At 44.2% G+C, this 15,277-nt stretch overlaps 1 protein-coding gene across 32 annotated transcripts in view; it reads left to right on the forward strand.

The window, feature by feature from the left end:
* LOC126983884 (receptor-type tyrosine-protein phosphatase F-like) overlaps nt 1-15,277 on the forward strand; it is a 334,247-nt gene that overhangs the window by 127,160 nt on the left and 191,810 nt on the right. For 24 of the 32 annotated variants that reach the window (XR_007736281.1, XR_007736311.1, XM_050837047.1 and 21 more), the window contains 2 exons: nt 387-456; nt 1,432-1,655. The exons of 2 other annotated variants lie outside the window; for them this stretch is intronic. Coding sequence is in view for 28 of the 30 variants with exons in the window: in XM_050837047.1 (XP_050693004.1) it covers nt 387-456; nt 1,432-1,655 (294 nt within the window). In the remaining 2 variants the exon portion in view is untranslated. The remainder of the gene's footprint in view (nt 1-386; nt 457-1,431; nt 1,656-15,277) is intronic. 6 more of the 32 variants (XM_050837106.1, XM_050837189.1, XM_050837172.1 and 3 more) reach the window with 2 other exon arrangements.

Raw genomic sequence — 15,277 nt, forward strand, 5'->3', positions numbered from 1 at the left:
CCTCCAAAACGCAGCGGCAGGGAGGCCTGAGACCACGCGTCGCCGTCGCGTTGTACGTTGCAGCTACGTGAAGTAGCTTCCCGCATCAGCTCGTCGATGGCCCGCAAGGACTCTCCAGCCGTGTAGATTGGTGCTGCGCGCAGCAGGTACGTGGCTCTCGGCACTGCTGCGTACCTTGACAGGAAGAAGAGGGCCGCGTGGCTGCCCATGTTGGCCGTCCTGTCGATGAGCGTCCTGGTGATGTCCTCGATGTTGGTTAAGGCTGCTTCATTGCCGTGGGCGTGAATCGGGGCGCCCAGGATAGAGACTCTTGAGGGGTGTGGGGCGGGCGACACTGAGGAATGTGTGTGTGTGCTTACGTACTAAAATGCTTTTGTCGTTCTCAGGTTCGAGGGAAGAACAAAGGCGTGGATCAGCTCGGTGCTGAGTCTGAAATCACCGCCACCACGCTGGGAGGTAAGACTCCCCTTCCTTGCCTCCCCTCTTCGTGCATTCACCTGGCAGTAGCAGTTGCCTTGTGTGTGTGTGTGTGTGTGTGTGTGTGTGTGTGCAAATCACCACGGCCTGATCACGAGTTAGACTCGCTTTCGCCAGCAGGTACCCTCACGACGTGAGCAAGTGCTTATTATTTTCGAGCTTTGGGTAATGCCTGGACCTCACACACCACACACCCCATCCCCCTTGCTCAAGGGGGGACAATAACCACTCCTAGTCAACGGAAAGAATCCGGCCTGAGCGGGAATCGAACCTTGCAGGGCTACGCTCTAACCGATTGAACTACCGGTGTGTGTGTGTGTGTGTGTGTGTGTGTGTGTGTGTGTGTGTGTGTGTGTGTGTGTGTTTATATCTGTGTGGTGGCACTGCTTCTCGATCCATATTAAGGGAAATGGTAGAAAGCCGAAGACGTGACTGAGAGGTAAGTGCTAGAATGAATACAAGGGTGCACGAAACATTTTGGCCCTGGTCTTTGTGTTGGTTTTGGGGTGAGTTTGGATAAGCTTAATTACGCATGTGCACACATGCACACCAACAAATCTAACCTAAACTAACATAAGGTAATCGAGCCCTAAACCAAGACCAAGACCCAATTTTTTTTTTTTTTTTTTTTTTAATGTTCGTCCTATGGTTTTCTTGCTGGAGCCCGATTGTCGCCTCGGCCTGTTATGGTGCAGGCAAGTCTTTATAGTGGTGCCATCTACTAGGCCCCGGAGTTCATAATTGATCCTCTTTTAGAATAATCTGGAGTTTGGGTTGATAAGTGATCTTCAGGATAGGATGTAAGGAGTTTTAGGCCACTTGGTGATGACTAAAAATTGTTAGCGTTTAGCGGGCGTCTATTCTAACCATTAACATTAGAGCAAGGTGCGCATCATGACTCAGCGCGTCCCTCTAACACTGCAAAGGAAAGGTGACTCCACTTATGCTTCACAGAACCTGGGAAAGTGACCAGTCTGCGAATGGAAGAGGCACACGGGACTGCCCTGCTGGTGACTTGGGATTACCCCCAGGACAGCCCCCAACAAGGGGAGCTTGAGTCCTTCATAGTGTCCTGGGGAGTACAAGGAGAGGCCATAGGACTGAAACAACAAACAGTGGGACTACAGAAGAGATTTCGTATATTGAACCTTCAACCCAACACTTCATACACCATCAAGGTTAGTGTGTATTTAATAGTTGTATTTACCTAGTTGTGAAGAGGTACGCTGGTACTGTCCCGTCTATATATGTAATATAATCCAACTTGGGCTTAAATTCATGAACCGTCTTTGCGGGGACCACACCATTTCCAGGCCGTTCCAGGCCTCCACCACTCTGTGGAAAACTGTTCTACTTTATGTCTCATCTACAGTCTTCCGTTTTCATCTTACTTCCACGGCCTCTTGATTCTCTAGTATTCTTTATTACAAGATCTTCTTTGACCACTTTTTCCATCCCACTCAGCACACTATACACTGCAATCAGATCTCCTCGCTCCTCCATCTGTTCCAGTGTCGGTAGGTTCAGCTGTTTCAGTCTCTCTTCGCATGTTAAGTTTCTTAGTCCTGGAGCCAGATTTGTTGCCGCTCTCTGAATCCTTTCTACTTTCCATGTATTTGTCTTCTTAGTTGGCGATCATACTGTTGGTGCGTATTCCAGTCTTGGATGTATCATGGTTACAATCCAATTACAACCTTATTTCTGTATCCTGTCCTATTGCTACTGTACGCCCTCTGAACCCACCGAAGGGGCGATGCTTCTGACATTTTTCTTCCGCTCTTTGGGACGACCTGCGGATGTATTTTTCCGATTTCCCGTGGAATGACTACTGCTTCCAGGAGAGAGACGGGCGCATCACAACACAGAGGTGATTGTCTCTGGAATAGAGGCACACATTCCACGTACTTTTTTTACTCCTTATGCTAAAAAGCCTTGGTTTAATCACGCTTGTTCTCGTGCTGTCCAAGATAGAGAGGCAGCTCACAAAAGGTACTTGAGCCTTCGCACTCCTGCTAACCATAATCTTTATACTTCTTGCCGGAATCGTACCAAATCTATTTCTCTACTTACCAAATGCTCTTTCATCTACAGTAAATGTCAAAACCTTGCTCTCTCTAATTCTTCCAGAGACTTCTTGCACATGGATAAATTATCTCCTCCAATTTCACTTCTTCATCTTTTCCTCCTCTTCTTAATCCTGACAGCACCGCCGTCTCACCTATCTCTAAGGCGGAACTCTTCTCTCAAACTTTCTGTAAAAACTCCACCTTGGACGGGTCTGGGCATATTCCTCCTTCTCATCCCCGCTCTGACTCCTTTATGCCTGTTATTCAGATTCTTAAGAATGATGTTTTCTTTGCCCTCTCTGGTCTCAACTCTCAGAAGGCTTATGGACCTGATGGAGTGCCTCCTATTGTGCTCAAAAACTGTACTTCCGTGCTGACACCCTGCCTGGTCAAACCCTTTCGCCTCTGCCTATCAACAGCTACTTTTCCTTCCTGATGGAAGTACGCCTACATACAGCCTGTGCATAAGAAAGGTGACCGTTCCAATCCCTCAAACTACCGCCCTATTTGCTTTACTTTCTTGTCTATCTAAATCTTTTGAATCAATCCTTAACCGGAACATTCAAAAGCACCTTTCTACTTCCGACCTTCTATCTGATCACCAGTATGGGTTCCGCAAGGGGCATTCTACTTGCGATCTTCTTGCTCTCTTAACTGACTTTTGGTCGCTCTCTCTTAGCCGTTTCGGTGAAGCTTTCTCAGTTGCGCTGGACATATCGAAACCTTTCGATAGAGTGTGGCACAAATCTTTGCTTTCTAAACTGCCCTCTTTCGGATTCTATCCTTCTCTCTGTTCCTTTATCTCCAGTTTCCTTTCCGGCCGTACTATTTCTGCTGTAGTAGACGGTCACTGTTGGTCCCCTAAACCTATCAACAGTGGTGTTCCACAGGGCTCTGTCCTATCACCCACTCTCTTCCTATTATTCATCAATGATCTTCTTTCCATAACAAACTGTCCTAACCATTCATACGCTGACAACTCCACTTTGCATTATTCAACTTCTTTCAACAGAAGACCCTCTCAACAGGAATTGGGAGACTCCAGACTGGATGCTGTACAACTCTTAACCTCAGACCTTACTATCATTTCCGATAGTGGTAAAGGGAACCTTGTGTCCTTCAATGCCTCAAATACTCAAATTCTCCACCCATAAAATCGACACAATCTTCCAAACACCTATCCCCTATAGCTATACGAACGGAAGGTAGCTTTCGGTGTGCCATACCTGTTTTGTTGAAACTCTAGAATCACATCCAAGTCAAGCCATTATTTTTATTTATTTGCTATGCATGACTGTGATACCCGTTTCCATTATTATTACTGATTTGTGAGATTTTAAAATGCGGGGAAATATTACTAATTTAGCAGTGATAGGTTACTTTCTGCTCATGTGCTGGGTCTTCAGCTAGAAACTGCTCTAGATAAGGTTAAGTCCATCTTTATATATAATGATGCACAGTCTTCATTTCCATGGGTACCAATGTCATTATAATATGCTGAAGACATTTTCCTACAATATTCTATAATCTACTTTGACGCTCAGGCAAAATGTAACATGTTGATATGGCACAACAAAGAGAGCAGCATGGTGGGTAATGGAATCAGTGCCCCATTCATCTTCACATCATTATTCTCCACTAATTTTCTCTCCATATGATAAAGTTTACTGAAGGCAGGTAACGGAAAGGACTCAAAGTGCCTTTGTGTTGATGGAGCTTTGGTAGTTTGTCAGCCACGTACCCTGTGACGAATATATCAATACGGAGTTTATGACTTTCAGGAGGCAGCGTCCCTCCCAGCAGGGAAGGGTCACGCGAGGAAGGGATTTGTAGGTAAGAAAAAAACTTCCCCAACTGCTGCCAATAATGTCTTACAGCGTCAAATATTGTTTAATTCATCCATCACAGCAGCAGCACTCAAGGAGAAGCACCCAGACTTATTTGAAGTCTCTCAGTACCCTGAGAGCTACCGCGCGCCGCCTCTCAGGCCCGTACCAAGAGTCACGAAGGTTTAGTGACGAAGATCGAAGGGGAGGACGGTGCGTACCTATAGTCACTAGCATTTTTGGAACGAAGGCCTACGGGAGACGAAGGGAAGGCAAGGTCTACCCCGTGTCTTCCCTCAGACCTTCGAGGAAAAATATGTTTATTTTCTAAATTTGGCGTGGCAAATAGTTGCGGTTCAGTTAAAACAACCTGATAAAATATTTTACCTAATTGGAAAGTCATATATTATAGTTGCAGCGAATATGTTTGTCTTGTTTACAACAGTAGCAGGCGCCTTCAAAGCGCAGATGTACCAGCCAGGCGGGAACCTTCGTGGCTTACATTCTCCAACGATCTATGTTTTTTTCAAATTCTTTCTCATTTCAGTTAAGACATCTGGCTCTACAAGTGCAAACAAAGGGTATCTTAATAATTTACTGCATGCAAATAACGATTAATAATGGGAAAAAAATATGAAATAATAAATAATAACTGTTGAATGTGATGCTAGGCTATTTCGAATATATTAGGCTGCCCATGTTATTTATACATGCAACATTAAAATTCCTTATGTAGAGACACTTGCAGAGTCGTTTGTCACTTTATATCCCTTAATGAGATGAAATATGAGTATCTGAAAGGCTATAGATCGTTCGAGTATGATCAAACTATCTGTTTGATATACAAGTTGTTTCTTCGTGTCCTTGTATGGTATATTATCGATGCAAATCTTCTGTTTGCAGTTCATATACGATGGTTTGAGGATTTTTGGATACACAAACATTCATGATCTTCACGCAATCACAAACTCACAATGCGCAGGTGCCACATCTACGTTTACGAGTGAACAGACGGAATTAAATGGACAATATTATGGCTGTAATAGCACCATGGAGGTATTATACCTCCATGGATAGCACTGTGTGTTTGTATGTGTGTGCGTGCATTGGATCTGGTAGGTGAAAAGAAGGTTGCTGTGTGTGTATGTGCATTTACCTTCCCGAGCGACTTGTGGTAAGGATTGAAGGCACGGTCTGAGGCCTTGCCTATATTGTCGAAGGGAAGGTACGCGGCTCGACCTTCATGACTCTTGGTACGGGCCTCAAGGTCGTCAGCAGCCAGCCTTGACACGCACCTTTATCACAGGCTTTAATAATCTCCTGTCACCTTCTTACGGCACATTCCAGCAGCTGGTGACCATATTACGGTAAAATATGAGAGTAATATGGTGGGTTGCCGACACTTGTTGGTATAGACACAAACTCTCTCTTATCTATATTTCCCAGAGCTCACTGGCTGATGGCTCCGAGCTGACTGTTAGGGAAAGGTGTGCAGGTCTGGCACAAGTGTGCTCAGTTTTTGTGGACGACCCGTATGGCTGTGGAACAAATACAAGAGACGTGTGCGAGTGTACGAAAAGCTCGGCGAATAACAGGGCCAATAATGGCGTCTAAATCTTAGGTTGTCGGTACTCTATCAAGGGACTCTAGGTGGACAAGGGGGAACGGGTTAAAGGAGACTGCCCATCCATCTCCACTCCACCCGAGAACTGAACCTGGGACAGCACCCTTCTGTCAGTGAGCTGACTATGACTCACTGGATCTTATCAGCTCGTTGCTTAACACTCACTCAGGATCCAGCCTGACACACCATCCAGTCCCAATGCTTTTCTCGCGTCCACACCCTCCAGGTTGTCTATTTTCCTCGGCCCTTCATGTCCATTAAAATCACTTTCCCTTGTAAACACTCCTTGAAAACAACCACTCAAAACTTCCTTCATTGTTGCAGCATCTTCATACTCCTAACCATCCACCTTTAGTTTTTTTTTTTTACAACAAAGGAGGCAGCTCAAGGGCATAAAAAAAAGGAAACAATAATAAAAAAAAGCCCGCTACTCGCTGCTCCTAAAAAAGAATCAAAGAGAGAGAAATTTCGGGAGGAGAGGTGTCCTGATACCCTTCTCTTGAAAGAGTTCAAGTCGTAGGCAAGAGGAAATACAGAGGAAGGAAGATTGTTCCAGAGTTTACCAGCGTGAGGGATGAAAGAGTGAAGATGCTGGTTAACTCTTGTATAAGGGGTTTGGACAGTATAGAGATGAGCATGAGTAGAAAGTCGTGTGCAGCGGGACCGCGGGAGGGGGGGAGGCATGCAGTTAGCAAGTTCAGAAGAGCAGTCAGCGTGGAAATATCGATAGAAGATAGAAAGGGAGGCAACATCGCGACGGAATTTAAGAGGTAGAAGACTATCAGTAGGAGGAGGAGAGCTGATGAGACGAAGAGCCTTAGACTCCACTCTGTCAAGAAGAGCTGTGTGAGTGGAGCCCCCCCACACTTGAGATGCATACTCCATACGAGGGCGGACAAGGCCCCTGTATATTGATAGCAACTGCGCGGGGGAGAAGAACTGGCGGAGACGATACAGAACGCCCAACCTCGAGGAAGCTGATTTAGCGAGAGAGGAGATGTGAAGTTTCCAGTTGAGATTTTGAGTAAAGGATAGACCGAGGATGTTTAGTGTTGAAGATGGTGATAGCTGAGCGTTGTCGAAGCATAGGGGATAGGTGTTTGAAAGACTGTGTCGAGTTGATAGGTGGAGAAATTGAGTTTTTGAGGCATTGAAGGACACAAGGTTCCTTCTGCCCCAGTCGGTAATGATAGCAAGGTCAAAGGTTAAGCGTTCTGCAGCCTCCAGTCTGGAGTCGTGTACTTCCTGTTGAGAGGGTCTTCTATTGAAAGAATTTGAATAATGCAGAGTGGAGTCGTCGGCGTATGAGTGGACAGGACAGTTTGTTATGGAAAGATCATTGATGAATAACAGGAAGAAAGTGGGTGATAGGACAGAGCCCTGTGGAACACCACTGTTGATAGGTTTAGGGGAAGAACAGTGACCGTCTACCACCGCAGAGATAGAACGGCAGGAAAGGAAACTGGAGATAAAGGAACAGAGAGAGGGATAGAATCCGAAAGAGGGCAGTTTAGAAAGCAAAGACTTGTGACAGACTCTATCGAAGGCTTTCGATATGTCTAGCGCAACAGAGAAAGTTTCACCGAAACGGCTAAGAGAGGATAAGAACATAAGAACATAGGAACGCAGGAGTCTGCAAGAGGCCGGTAGGCCTGTACGAGGCAGCTCCTTTGACCCTAAGCTCCCGTGTATCTAACCCCACCTAATATCGCTGTCCATGAATTTATCTAGTCTATTTTTGAATGTGACAATTGTATTGGCACTCACCACATGACTGCTAAGCCTATTCCACTCATCCACCACCCTGTTAGTAAACCAATTTTTGCCTATGTCCCTGTTGAATCTGAATTTATCCAGTTTAAACCCGTTACTTCGTGTCCTACCCGGTTTTCTTACCAACAAAACCTTATGAATGTCTCCCTTATTAAAGCCCTTCATCCATTTATAAACCTCGATCATGTCTCCACGCACCCTTCGCCTTTCTAGAGAATGCAAGTTTAACTGTTTGAGTCTTTCCTCGTATGGCAAGTTTCTCAACCCCTGAATCATCTTAGTCATCCTCCTCTGCACCGATTCTAACATTTTGATATCCATTCTATAGTAGGGTGACCAGAACTGAACCGCATAGTCAAGATGAGGTCTAACTAATGCTAAATATAGTTTGAGGAAGACTTCAGGGCTTCTGTTGCTTACGCTCCTTGAAATAAATCCCAGTACCCTATTAGCTCGATTTCTAGCTTGAATGCATTGTGCCCTTGGACGGAGATCAGAGCTCACTAAGACCCTAAATCCTCTCACCCAGACCTACTTATGAGAGTGTCATTTAAGCAATAGTTATGTGAGGGGTTGTTCCTACCTACACTCAGAATACTGCACTTCCCTACACTGAACTCCATCTGCCATTTATCCGCCCAGTCATATAATCTGTTGAGTTCACCTTGGAGAATACTAGCGTCCTGATCCGACTCAATTACTCTACCGATCTTGGTATCATCTGCAAATTTACTAACATCACTACTAATTCCTGTGTCTAAGTCATTGATATAAATAATAAACAAAAGTGGACCTAATACCGAACCTTGTGGGACCCCACTCGTAACACATCCCCAGTCAGATCTTTTACCATTGATTTGCACTCTTTGCTTCCTATTGCTAAGCCACGCCTTGACCCAGTTCAAAACTTTACCCTCTACTCCGTGAGCCTGTAATTTAAGCAACAGTCGTTGGTGAGGAACTTTGTCAAACGCTTTACTAAAATCAAGATAGATTACATCATAATTTTCATCTCTGTCAACCGCCTCAAATACTTTATTGTAGAAGGACAAGAGATTGGTGAGGCATGACCTACCTTTTGTGAACCCATGCTGCGAGTCGTGAATTAAGCTATGTTTCTCTAAATGCTCCCGAATGTTCCTGGCTATTATGGACTCCAGCATCTTCCCTATAACCGATGTTAAGCTAATTGGGCGATAGTTTGAAGCAACTGACCTGTCCCCCTTTTTAAAAATCGGCGTCACATTAGCTACTTTCCATAGGCTCGGCACATAGCCAGTATTTACCGACATCTTAAAGATGTCGGTTAGTGGGTCACTGATTATATCACCTAACTCCTTTAATACCCTCGGAAATATCCTGTCAGGACCTGGCGACTTGTTCTTCTTAAGCTTATCTATCTCATCCTGAACTACTTGCCTGGTAATGATTATATCCCTCAATTTATCGCCATCCCCGCCCTCGTACACCTGAACTCTTTCCGGTATAGTCGTTCGATCCTCCTGTGTGAATACTGAAAGGAAGTAGTCGTTCAACAATGTGCTCATATTTTCGTAATTTTCTACTAGCTCCCCTGTGTTTGTTTTCAGCGGTCCAATTTTCTCCCGTGTTTTTGTTCTATACATCTGAAAGAAGGACCAAGAGTCAGTTAAGAGAGCAAGAAGATCGCCAGTAGAACGCCCCTTGCGGAACCCATACTGGTGATCAGATAGAAGGTTAGAAGTGGAAAGGTGCTTTTGAATCTTCCGGTTAAGGATTGATTCAAAAGCTTTAGATAGACAGGAAAGTAAAGCTATAGGGCGGTAGTTTGAGGGATTGGAACGGTCACTCTTCTTAGGCACAGGCTGTACAAAGGCATACTTCCAGCAGGAAGGAAAGGTAGATGTTGATAGGCAGAGACGAAAGAGTTGGACCAGGCAGGGTGTCAGCACGGAAGCACAGTCTTTAAAAACAATGCGAGGCACTCCATCAGGTCCATAAGCCTTCTGAGAGTTGAGGCCAGAGAAAGCATAGAAAACATCATTTGGAAGAATCTTAATAACAGGCATAAAGGAGTCAGAGGGGGGATGAGTAGGAGGAATATGCCCAGAATCGTGCAAGGTGGAGTTCTTACAGAAAGTTTGAGCGAAGAGTTCAGCCTTAAGAGACAGATGAGACGGCAGTGCTGCCGTCAGGGTTAAGGAGAGGAGGGAAAAAGGAAGAAGTGAAATTGGAGGAGATATTTTTGGCTAGATGCCAGAAGTCACGGGAAGAATTAGAAGAAGCAAGGTGTTGACACTTTCTATTAATAAAAGAAGTTTTGGTAAGTCGGAGAATAGATTTGGCACGATTCCGGGCTGAAATGTAAAGGTCATAGTTAGTGGGAGTTCGAAGGCTCTGGAACCTTTTGTGAGCTGCCTCTCTATCTTTAATAGCACGAGAACAAGCATGATTAAACCAAGGCTTTTTAGCATGAGGAGTAGAGAAAGAACGTGGAATGTATGCCTGCATTCCAGAGACAATCACCTCCGAGATGCACTGGGCACACAGAGAGGGGTCTCTCTCCTGGAAGTAGTAATCATTCCATGGGAAATCGGAAAAGTACATCCTCAGGTCGTCCCACTGAACTGAAGCAAAATGACAGAAGAATCGCCTCTTCGGTGGGTCCAGAGGATGTACAGGAGCGATAGGACAGGAAACAGAAATAAGGTTATGATCGGAGGAGCCCAACGGAGAGAACAGTTTGACAGAGTAAGCAGAAGGATTAGAGGTAAGGAAGAGGTCTAGAATGTTGGGCCTGTCTCCTAGACGGTCGGGAATACGTGTAGGGTGCTGAACCAACTGCTCTAGGTCGTTGAGGAGAACAAAGTTGTAGGCTTGTTCACCAGGCTGGTCAGCGAAAGAGGATGAAAGCCAAAGCTGGTGGTGAACATTGAAATCTCCCAAGATGGAGATTTCAGCGAAGGGAGAGTGAGTCAAGATGTGCTCCATTTAGAATTCAAATAGTCAAATAATTTTACATAGTTAGTAGAGTTAGGTGAGAGATAAACAGCACAAATGTATTTAGTAATAGAATGACAGTGAAGTCTTAGCCAAATAGTGGAAAATTCAGAAGAGTCAAGGTCGTGGGCACGAGAGCAAGTGATGTCGTTGCACACGTAGGCGCAACATCCAGCTTTGGATTGAAATTTAGGATAGAGATAGTAGGAGGGAACAGAGTAGAGGTTACTGTCAGTAGCCTTAGAAACCTGTGTTTCGGTGAGGAAGAGAAGATGAGGTTTAGAGGAGGAGAGATGGTGTTCCACAGAATGAAAATTAGAACGAAGACCACGAATGTGTGCAGAAATTGATAAGGAGGAGGTTCGAGGAGTTATCAGGACACCTCTCAAGTCGGCAGCCAGAAGGGGAGTCCTTCCTGGGGGAATTTATGGTCACCCCCAGGCGGGGACTCCGATGCAGTGTTGTTTTTCGCCATTTTAAATTTTATGCTTATTCCTTCTCTATTTCCGGCTTGCTGTTGACATATCGGCTGGTCTTGTAATATTCTATTATTTTCTTTTCATAGTACCTCTGTTTCTCTCTTCGTATTCTTTTGTATTCATTTCTTGCTTGATTGTACTTCAATTATTTGTTTAGTCTTCTCCATCTGTTCCATGCTACATTTTTTTTTCCTTTAGCTATTTCACATCTTCTTTAAACCAAACTATCTTTTTAATCTCTCTTCCCCATATATGGTATGTGTCACCTTAGTCATTGTAAAACTTGAGTATAGATCCCCTACGACTACGCATGGAGGTCACAAGTGAGAGATATTTGGGTACAACTGAACACACACACACACACATACACCCGGGAGCAGGGACGCAACCCCCGATTGACACCCAGCACCCGTTCATTCACTGCTGGGTGGACAGAGGCACGAAGTAGAGGTGGCTGCATATCCGTCTCCACTCCAAGTAGGAATCGAACCTGGGAGATTTCTTTTGAGGTGAACACGCTCGTCACTGCACTACAGAGCTCCTTTGAACTGTGTGTGTGTGTGTGTGTGTGTGTGTGTGCTGTCCATGCGGCAACGCTGCCGCCATCACGGTGCCGGAAAAGGGGGCCCTTTTTTGTAAACGTAATATAGAACGAAAAAAATATTTTGACACGTGCTGTGTGTGTGTGTGTGTGTATTTACCTAGTTGTAGCTTTACAGGGCCTGGGCTTAGGCTCGTGTGGTCCCGTCTTCGTATCTGAATTTGTTCAACTTTTCCTTAAAGTATTGTACACTCTTCGCCGATACTACATCCTCACTTAGTCTGTTCCAAACCTCTATATTTCTTTGCGGGAAGCTATATTTCTTTATGCCTCTCAAGCATCTTCCTTTACTCAATTTTTTATGGTGTCCTCTTGTGCTCCTGGTGTTTATTCCTTCTTTTATTAGTAGCTCTTCATTATCTACATCTTCCATTTTGCTTAATAATTTATAAATTTGTATTAGGTCTCCCTTTCTCTTCTTTGTTCCAGTGTTGGTAGGTCCATCTCCTTTAATCTTTCTTAATATGTCAATCCCTCCAGCTCTGGAACCATTTTTGTTGCCATTCTTTGCCTTCTTATTCTTATGTGTTTCTTCTTGTGGGGAGACCACACCGCCTCCGCATATTCCAATGTTGGTCTAATCATAGTGATTATTAACTCTTTCATCATAACCTTATCCATGTTGTGGTGTAGTGCCCCGGGAATCTACGGGGCATTCGTTTACTAATTTTGACTGAATTTACAAAATTATCATTGATTACTGAATAGGGAGAGTTAAAAGACATGAATTACTTACTCCCGCGTGTAATTGAATGTGAACGGTAGCTGCCACCACCACCACGATATGTGGATCGAACCGCAGCTCAATGGGGAGAAAAAATAACTAAAGACAATGAACTGCACTTTACACTCAATTACGCCGGGATGAGGAATTGAAGAAATGACTCCTTTAGGTAGCGTGAAACCTTATGAAAATAGGACGTGAGGCACCTTTTTCCGTATACCGTTCCGGCCAACCCACCGTAACCTTAAAATTCAATGAAAGGAATGGTGACAAACAAGAGTGATGATTCAGTTTCAAAAAGAATTTAATGTGACAGTGGAAAGAACGATAATTCACTGATATTTAGGGGAGGGGAGATGAACAATGTGTCTTACCTAGCAGGTGGGTGAGAGAAGACTGGCCCGTAGGGGTGGGCAGGTACCGGTACCAGTACCGGTACTAACGGTACCAGCTAAACGGTACGGTACCGGTACCAGATTGCTCGGATTTATTTATTGGATTTATTGATAATCGATTTTTTTTTAGGTTGTTAATAAATATTGTTATTGTTATTAGACTATGATCGAGTACATCCATAATAACTATACATGCTATTTTTTATCGAAAAAATAAATATTCACTTCATTCAGAGAGAGAGAGAGAGATCACCACTTAGTAAGTGGATATCTCGGTGATATGGGTAGTGGGTACTCGATCATAGTCTAATAACAATAACAATATATATTAGCGTTTTCTAAAGACTCGTGGGACTCACTAACTTTTAACCCAAGACTTCGTTTTCTTTTTACTTGCCACTGTTAAATTCGTATGACTCGTTAACTTTTAGAGAGAGAGAGAGAGAGAGAGAGAGAGAGAGAGAGAGAGAGAGAGAGAGATCATATTTATCCAGTAAAGCATTAACGAAAAAAGTTTGAATCCCTTGGCGAGAGTTTCTGGCTATAAAGAATTGCATGATGAATTATATAAGATGATTAAATATTGGAGGTGTAGCAGGCGAGAGAGAGAGAGAGAGAGAGATCACCATGCACTTAGTGAGTGGATATCTCGGTGATATGGGTAGTGGGTACTCGATCATAGTCTAATAACAATAACAATATTTATTAGCAACCTAAAAAAGAAAAAGAATCGGACATGAAAAATTATCCAGTAACTCCAATAAATAAATAAAATAATGGAAACGGGAGCTGTGATGGAAACGGAAAGCAGGACAAAATGGTGGGAACTTGGGGAGACGGTCAGCGGGGCAGTGACTCAGCGTCTACACACAGGGCTCATACCACATGGAGGCGGGCGAGCACCGAGCGTCACTAAGATCCTAACGGCAATGCGCAGTGCCGAGTGATCATTAAGCTTCCCGGAACCCAAGTGATCATGATGCTTCGCGGTACCAGTACCGATAGCAGTTATCGATACCAGTACCGGCGAGTGATCATTAAGCTTCCCGGAACCCAAGTGATCATGCTTCGCGGTACCGGTACCGATAGCAGTTATCGATACCAGTACCGGTACCTGGTATCGATAACTGCTATCGGTGCTGGTGCCGCGAAGCATCATGATCACATGATCTTCGCGGTACATACCGATAGCAGTTATCGATACCCTGGTATCGATAACTGCTATCGGTACTGGTACCGCGAAGCATCATGATCACTTGGGTTCCGGGAAGCTTAATGATCACTCGGTGCTCGCCCGCCTCCATGCGGTATGGGTCACTATGGGCCCTGTGTGTAGACGCTGAGTCACTGCCCCGCTGACCGTCTCCCCAAGTTCCCACCATTTTGTCCTGCTTTCCGTTTCCATCACAGCTCCCGTTTCCATTATTTGATTTATTTATTGGAGTTAGTGGATAATTCTTCATGTCCGATTCTTTTTCTTTTTTAGGTTGCTAATAAATATTTTTATTGTTATTAGACTATGATCGAGTACATCCATAATAACTATACATGCTATTTTTTTTTCGAAAAAATAAATATTCACTTCATTCAGAGAGAGAGAGAGAGAGAGAGAGAGAGAGAGAGAGAGAGAGATTTACATAGATTTACATAGAAAATTAGACCACACAGACCCCATGGTACAGACTAGGTGGTCTATCCTTAAACCTAAGTGATTTTACATTAATCAGAAGGCTCCTAAACGTTGCATTTCTACTCTAGTTGATATTAAGTTGAAGGAAGAGAGAGGGTTTTCTTTACAGGAAATTTGTTTGGGAATTTCATCAGAAGTCATTAAGAAAAAAAAAACTCCTTTGGGTACCGGTACCGGTACTAACGGTACTTGAGTTTTCGGTACCGGTACTACCGGTACTCAAATTAACGGTACTTGCCCATCCCTACTGGTCCGCCGTCCCCGGAAGAGGCGTAAGTGTGTTTCCGTTAGAATTGGGGTGTCTCAAGGCGTGAGTTAGGAGGGAGGGAGGGAAGTGTTAAATGAACACTCTTGGGAACAATTAAGTCGGGAACAAAGCTGGGAGGTAGGGAGGGCTCACTAATTACTGTGTAATTATTTTTGGTGAGCAAAATTTAAAAAACAAAATAAAATTGAGGTTACTAAAGCCGCAGCCCAACATAGGCTATACGGACACGAGTCTAGACAGACTGTCCTGGAAGGAAGGGGAGAATGGGGGGAATGTGAGGCAACAGGGGGTTATGATTTTTCCTGGCATTACAATGGAATGCTAATCCTATATTTCTCACCATTTTATACGTATCACCGAATATCCTATTTACAT

This window comes from Eriocheir sinensis, chromosome 5, assembly GCF_024679095.1.
Source record: "Eriocheir sinensis breed Jianghai 21 chromosome 5, ASM2467909v1, whole genome shotgun sequence".
In the NCBI taxonomy this organism is placed as follows: Eukaryota; Metazoa; Arthropoda; class Malacostraca; order Decapoda; family Varunidae; genus Eriocheir; species Eriocheir sinensis.